This window comes from Pygoscelis adeliae, unplaced genomic scaffold, assembly GCF_000699105.1.
Source record: "Pygoscelis adeliae isolate BGI_AS28 unplaced genomic scaffold, ASM69910v1 Scaffold122, whole genome shotgun sequence".
Classification (NCBI taxonomy): Eukaryota; Metazoa; Chordata; class Aves; order Sphenisciformes; family Spheniscidae; genus Pygoscelis; species Pygoscelis adeliae.
In genome coordinates, this window is record NW_008824358.1 from 1,915,793 (window position 1) to 1,923,602 (window position 7,810).

The window sequence follows — 7,810 nt, forward strand, 5'->3', positions numbered from 1 at the left end:
TAGGAGACAGCACAGCTTTGCACACAAACATTTATAGGGTGTAAATTTGAAACTGGACATAGGAAAATTGAATCCAGGTGCACTTATGTGCATTTCTGGCAAACATGCTTGGGTTTATTTAGCTATGCTGCCAGTGAACGTACTTGCAATTGTTAACCGATGTGATTCTCGTGGGCCAATGTAAGTGAACAAAACAGCCAGCCTGGCTCACGGATGATGAAAATGTTATCATCACGTAACACGATCAGGCAATTCAAGATTTCCAAGTACAGCCCAGCTGCCAAATACCTTACCCAGAATGGGTGTTTATAAATAGAAGGTAACAATGCTGTATTTAGATTGCCACTTAAAGCGGCAATTTTGTACCTGTCCCTTGCTACTGCACCTAACTGAATGGTTATACATTTTTACCAAATGCACCACTACAATCATTACAGTTTTCTTTTAAAAAATTTCTCTGCCACTCTGAAATAAGCTCCTTTATCCTATGAGCTTTCAAGCTCCTTGACATACGGTAGCGCCACCTGAGCACTACAATTCAGCTTCCCTTCTTCCCATTTGCTTTAGAAGATACTCTGTGGCAGAATTTTTCTAACTATCAAATAAGCCTGTACAGACCAGGAAAATCTGTACTTTTTCAAAAGTAAAAATGACCTCTAAGGTATTTAAAGCATTATGTTAAAAAAAGACTTTGCTATTAAAATAGAATCTCATGTGCAGAGCGTCCCAGATAAATGTCTAAGATGCTATTGAGCATTTCACAGTGTCCTCATTCAGCCGAACTTGTGACACTGCACAAAGAGTAAATTGTTGGCCACTGAATTGTAATGACTTTCACTCATCTGGTCTGCTTTGGGAGTGTATTCTTGGTTACAAAATCTAGTTCAATGAGGCTTTGCACATCTGAGAATTGAAGAAGAGAGGCACCAGAGCTGAGGGCAGTTTAGGATTATAAAGCATTTCTCCACCTTCACTAGAGACCTGTACCGAGTGCCTTTTGATTCGCATGATGTGCCTAACACCTGACACAAGCGATCTTTAAAAGACAAGGTTGATATTTTCAAACACTGCTAGAAGACGTCCCAATGACAATGTCTGGAACAGAGAGACTGAATGTTTGAACATCTGAACAGAATAACCTCTCCAGAAACAGAGCCTGAAATTCGGGGAAAATTTGTGACATTTTCAGGAAAAGCTACTGACACGGAGTTGTCTGTTTTGTAAGGGGAACTTCAGCATCACACTGGAAAACAACAGGCAATGGCTTACGAAGATTTCATTTACTACATAACGAAGTTGCAAATCAGCATACACACAACGTGGTTTTTCATTCAGCTTTCGGTGTCTTTTTACCTCTGAACAGTAACTTGCTGCATGCACAACATGCTGCCTTCAGTGAAACCACACACACAGTGCAATGCTTCTCGGCTATCATGTACCCTAGTCTCATTCTAGGTGAGATGTTTACAAGTAATCAACACATACAATTCCCAGGGACTTTCAATATTTGTCTTTCTAAGCAAAGTAGGTGCTTTTAAATACTATAACATAATTTGCAGAGACTTTGAAACCTCCCTTACCTCTTTCTTTACCTCTTCTTCATCTTCCAGAGTCAGTGCGGCCAGTTGCTTAGCTCTCTGCTCCATCAAGTTTACATATCTGATTGGATTGGATAAGGCCTCGATCACGTCTAGAAATAATGCAAATACTTCAGTTTCAAACCCCTTACGTTATGGTTCCAGTGCTCCTCAGCTTTTAAGAAGGAGACTGTATTTTTCATATAGATCTGCTGCTGATAGGTACTCCAAGGTCCTAGAAACAACAGTGGAGGGGAGTACACCATCATGCACAAACACTCTTAACATGAACCCTCTTTGAGTTTGTGCTTGGGTCTCATGGATGTGCATTTTCTGCACAGTGTTTTATGATGGATTTTCAAAGCTTACAGCATCAGCCAACTAGGATCCTGCTTCACATGAGGCACAGAGGAGCATTAGTGAAAAACCTGTTTTCAAAAAAAACCAAAACAGCTATACAGAATACTGTTTTTCACTGAAGATGCACAGTACGGTCTTTAAACCTATCCTTGTTTAGAGCTGATTCCAAAATACAGTGCTCTGCATTAAGCATGGCACTTTGCTTAGGAAACAGTTACATACTACCGTGTCGCATAAGCAGTTTCATTTGTGTTTCATCAATGGCAAATGCCTGGGGTATTTCCTCCTTTAGAGTCATACGAGGTCTGCTGAAAATAAATTGCCCCTAATCCTAAACCTCAGGTAGGCCGCTGTAAATCAGGCCATCTTGTATGAGTGATGAGACATAATGATCCAGCAGGTGCAGAGGTTTGTTCACAGGACTGTTATCCCAATATGGCAAGTCATCTACACCACATTCATTTTGCGTTTCAATTAACCTTTATATTTCCCAGTAGGAAAATGTCACAGAATTACCTGCGTACGTATCAGGTACATAGTCTTTGACCTCTATGTACACAAAGAGAGCTGGCAGTGTCAAAGGTTGGTTCCTCTCGTTCCTCAAACAGATGTAGTGATAACCTGCAAAATAAGAAACGACCAGTTCAGAGCATGAACTCTTCCACAGGCGTTTCCAATGTAACTGTGTTAGCATTTGTTATTTATAGTGTGGTTCCAACTGAGCAAGCAACCCCAGGGACTTCTGGTAGCGAAAGATTTACCTGAAGGGTTTCAGTGCTACGTATACAGCCAGGGGACTGTTAGTAAGGCACATGACACTGCAGTTTAAAATAGTAATTTCCCTTTGTTTTTACATCTGTGAATAATGCTAAAAAGTGTCATTTATATAATTTTTTAGGCATTCTATTTTATTACCTTTGGTTGGATTTTTTTTTTTTAGTTTCAGAGCTCTTATTTAATTTTCAAAAGCGACCCTTGTAATAGTCAGGAATCTGAACAGCCAAGTAAAACTGAGATGTAACAGTCCATCCACAACACAGTATCTAATTTAAAAAACAGAAAATGTGGTACTATATCTACAAAGTGTGTGTGTATGAATCCTATCATGTGACCAACCTTAGAAATACATCTGAAAAAAGAGTATTTTCAGACTGTTTTGAACGCTGGCTGTCTTGTAAGAGTAAGGGCGCACATTACAGCGCAGCTTAGCCAAGCTAACGGCGAGGCACCACAGATGGGGCAGCCCCAAACCCTTTCTCCCAGCCACCTACCACCATCACCTCTCTTGTGCACTGACACTTTTCTGACTTTGGAGATAGGCAGCTCAGCAAGCTAAACTCTGGAAAAAGCAACCCTCAGAAACTGTGAAGAGTCTTCCATCAATTTAGCTCCCCAAAATGCCTCACCATAAGGTCAGATGTATTGATGCCCGTTTAAAGACAGTGATGGAAGTGCACAGGTAGGGGTGGGAGAAAGGGACTCAGTCCCAGCAACCTGTTACAGCATCACAGTGCTGCAAAGCTGCATCCTCCGCCTCACAAGTTGGTGCCTCCCACGCCATGGCTGAAGCTGTTCTTCTAAGGCATGATAACAGAGCCGCACGTACGGGTAGTGTCAAGATACGTCACGAGCAGGATGCACTTATCTGGGGGGACCCTCACTTGGCTGATGTGAACAACTTCCTCTCCAAGTAATGGTTAAATCCTTGCTTTGGGAACAATAGTAATTCTGTGGATTTGTGTGACAGTATGATATAGTTTTCAATAATGTCTCAGAAGAGAGAAATTACATATTACAAAGGTTTCTCAGTTCCCTCAAGCTCCTCCAGCAAATGTTCAGCATGTACACAAACTAAAATCAACATGTTGTTCTCCATTGCATGCTGTAAAGTAATGATTACTGGAGTGAAAAGGACAGAAGATAGGCCTGCGGGTAAAAGCTTTCAAAAGTCCTTGTATGATTTAACACAGTGGCCTTTGTTCTAAAAAGCACAAGCTTAAAAGCAGGTACACGATTCGGTGCTCTGCTGAATGGACTCTGTGCTGCATGAAGGGCAAGTGCCATGAAAGGGGATCAGCTGTGGTAAGAGTTCACTTCCACCAGAAGAAGGAAAGCCTTCACATCCCCCTTTCTCCTCTCCAATCACCTATCTTCCTCTGGAGCTCAGCAGATCCTCCATGAGGCAATTATATCCAGTAAGCCAGGAGAAAGCAGTGGAGAGTTTTATGCTGGATTAATAAGCGGAGTTGGCTCACAAAAAAGATGTGGAGATTGGCAGAGATGGCACAACAGAATGGCCAGGGATGCATGGCCAAGAGCAGGGCAGAGAGAAGGGAAGGAGAAGGGACAGAGAAGTAACAACTGGTGAGGAACTCCTGGAGCAGTGACATGCCCAGCAGCTACCTCCCTTGGCTAGCCTGTTTGCGCTTGCAGTGAGCCCATGCGATCCACACCAGCTAAAACAAAACCGCTTGGAACTCTTCTTAGAAGAGCCCTGACATCACCTGCCACAAGAGAAGGGACCGATTTATGCATTACCCGAGATCAGGTCTCCAGGAACAATATGGACAACCGTTAGATAAAGGAATATACGAGTTTTGTGCTACCGCTGGGACTGGCTAGGTAAGGTACAGGGTAGATACAGATATTCTTCCTTTTCCAGTGTGAGTGAAGCTGGGAGCATGTTTATGGCCCATATGCTTGCCCTAATTTAGTTTCCTCCCCTCCCCTCGCTGGAAAAGCTGGCGCTGAAGTCGGACGCTTCTCTTGCTCAAAACGCCAATGTCACTGCATCTTTCTGAAACATGATCTCTAACAAATCTCTGGCCTGGAAAACAAGGGCTGAGCTGTTGCAAAGACAATTTTCAGTTAAGTCTACACTAATTACAATAGAAATAATCATATGATTTGGAAGAGACCAGTAATGATTTTTTTTTTTTTTTTAAATTTTCAGCCACAAAGGTGAGAGTAATTTTGGGTTGATTTAAAGGTTTTGCAGAGATACAACAGCTTGCATATAGGTCAGTCCTTGCATGCATGTAAAAATTACATTAGAGGAGCGTATTTTGCTTTCATTCCCAGCGATCTCCCATTCTCGCAAAGATGACATCAAAATTGGCTGTTGCTGCCCTCTTTCCTCTTAAAAGTGTACAATTGCACTTTTTAACGTAAAACTGTGAACATGCAGTTGATCTACTGGAGACCAGTGAGCGCCAACCATGCCTCTGATGCTTAATTCTGTTGGTTTTCCTGGTTCATTACAAATTTAAATTTCTGCTGAAATTGGTATGGTATTTTCCTTTTCAAAGTTGAGATAGATTATTCAAATCCCCAGTTGCTATAAATCTGCAGAGTGGCCGATGATTTACAGCATTGGGATTCTGTCTTGCTGCTTCTTTTCACTACATATTGTCAGTCTCAATGGAGAAAAAAGGTTTACCTGGTCGAATTGCTGAGACCGGTAATATCCGATGACCAATAAATTTCCCTCCTTCTTCATACACTGCTAGCCTCAAACATGCCAGGGAAGGCAAAACGACCTAGAAGGCAATATTGTTGCATTATTAATTTTCTGCTCTGAATGGAACAGCTCCTTCCAGACAGGCTATAGAGCAGACAGAAAGAGAAAGTTCGGTCTAGCAGATAGTAACATCTACCCAGGCATAGGAAGGTCTTACCAGGTAAGAGGTCAGGGTGTATGCACCTGTGTGTCAAAATAACTCATAGAAACATTTTTCAATCAAGAAACTTGACGTGGGACGTGTGCGTAGTATGTCGAACCCAGCAACTTGGCCCTTCATTTTCAATACGATACAAGGGACTTGGGCCGCTCAACTCCTATCGCACTTGAATGCCACTCTGTTCTCTGCTCATTACTCACAGCCCTACGTGGTTTTTTTTCCTTTGTGTTTGTGCCAATGGGATTACTTACTTCTGAGAAGAGTCACCGATAGGCATATTAGTGTTGAAAACTCAACAAGCAGCTCAACCTGTTTTGCAGAGTGTGAATGTATGAATTACGTGAACCATGTCAACCCCAGTAGAATTTTCCAGTGCTGCAGCACACTCACTGGCTGGGCTAAAGAGCTTTAATCAGGCAGGACATTTACTAGCATTGGACGCTTTCTTAGCACTACATAAGAAAGAAGGCCAAACAGTGAAAAAAGAAAACAAGAAATCAAAAAAGGTTACTTAAACTACCCTACTAAGATAGGAATCTTCAATATTACTTCAAAAAAATGTGTAGCATAATTCATCTAATTTTCTTACTTAATGCAAATATACATACAAATACACATCTTTTTAACGTGGGCACGGATACGCATTTTTTCAGAACATATGCTAAAATTTATCTAGACAATGATAGAAAAAAACAAAGCGACAACCCAAAACGAAGAGTTTCTCTAATTTATTATCAATATTACTAAAAATAGTAATCTACGCTTCCCTGAGCACAGAGGCAGTCAGGCACGATCGTTAACTAAATAGAGAAATGAAGTACACTAATTAGAAGCTCATTACAGAGGAAAAATGCTAGTGATGTTTCCAAACTTAAGCGCTGGCAGGCTGCCAAAGGAAAGTCATTCAGAAGGCCAAATATTCAGGGAAAAGGGCTGTACTCCCTAGAAAGCCGGGCTGCAAGTACCAATTGTATAAACATCTCTGTGAACTACATTTGCCTAGAGAAATGCGCAAGAAACTGCTTTACGAACACCTGGACTCAGGATCCACTTAACCACGGTGCCCAATAAGCAAACCCCAGAAATCCTGTTAGAAACCTGGCTGCCACGTATATTGTGAAGCACAGTAAGACTTGCACAATCCTAAAACATGCTCAGTATTTTCTGCTCCCTCACAGTTTAGAGAATTGAGTCTGAGTAGTATCGTTCAACTTGCACGAGTAACTCAGGAGCCTACATCTCATTTCAAGTGGATGAGATTTATGTGGTTTCATCACCTAGGTTGTATTTATACAGCACAGTCTAGCGCTAAGCAGAGGTAACAGATTGCTTTGAATGTGTTAGCTTGGACAGCCAGATTGTTATAGCTGTATTCACATCGTCTTGCTCGCAGGTTAACAGGACCTGCTTTCCAGCAGGGCTGTTCAGCCAAGGCAAAATGGCAATTCAGCTAAACTGCTTCTGGGATCTGTGCTTGCTCGTTCATGGCATGGCCCTGCACCGACACGTCTGCTGTTTCCAGCTGTGTCAGTGAAAGAATCAAGGTGACTTTACACTCATTTATTTTAGCAGGAGCTGGCCTGACTAGAGTAGCAAAATTACACCAAAAGTGGTTAACAATAAACAGTTCAAGAAACAACTATTTGGAATCTCTTTATCTTCCTTCTAACAAATGCAAAGTTTCACTAATCCACAGAATTCCTCTACTGGACAGTGATAAAACAAGCACAATGCACGTTTGAGAAGCAAGTGTTACACCGACCTTCTTAAACACTATGGTTTCCTCTTCCCAGACGGGATTAACTGCATTGCCTTGAGAGGTCTTGGTCTTCAAAGCTTTTCTTCTTGTATCCACAGGCAGGCCAAACATGTCAACTTCTACATAGGTACCGACTTTTTTATCAGAAAGAAACTGACCTGAAATTATCTAAAACCAAAACAAAGGAGGATCACTAGAGACCGCTTTGGTGGATTAGGAAATGAGTGGCTGAAATGCAGATCGCTAATTCTCGTTAATGATCAGATAGCAGGCATTTAAAAGAAAAACAAAACAAAACCAAAACCACAATAAACAAAAAACCCCACTGTTTAGTATTGCAGACACAGAAAAACAACTTATGAGGCCTGATTTCCTATGACCCTGTGGTCCTGAATTCCCCTATGAGCGATAATGTGGTTGAGATCATGCTGCTG

At 41.6% G+C, this 7,810-nt stretch overlaps 1 protein-coding gene across 1 annotated transcript in view; it reads right to left on the bottom strand.

Annotated features, from left to right (window-relative positions):
- PLCB1 (phospholipase C, beta 1 (phosphoinositide-specific)) overlaps positions 1 to 7,810 on the bottom strand; it is a 311,317-nt gene that overhangs the window by 80,358 nt on the left and 223,149 nt on the right. The window contains exons 19-22 of the mRNA XM_009319577.1: positions 7,380 to 7,544; positions 5,377 to 5,476; positions 2,454 to 2,558; positions 1,581 to 1,690 (exon numbers count right to left, since the gene is read on the bottom strand). Of these exons, the coding sequence (XP_009317852.1) occupies positions 1,581 to 1,690; positions 2,454 to 2,558; positions 5,377 to 5,476; positions 7,380 to 7,544 (480 nt within the window). The remainder of the gene's footprint in view (positions 1 to 1,580; positions 1,691 to 2,453; positions 2,559 to 5,376; positions 5,477 to 7,379; positions 7,545 to 7,810) is intronic.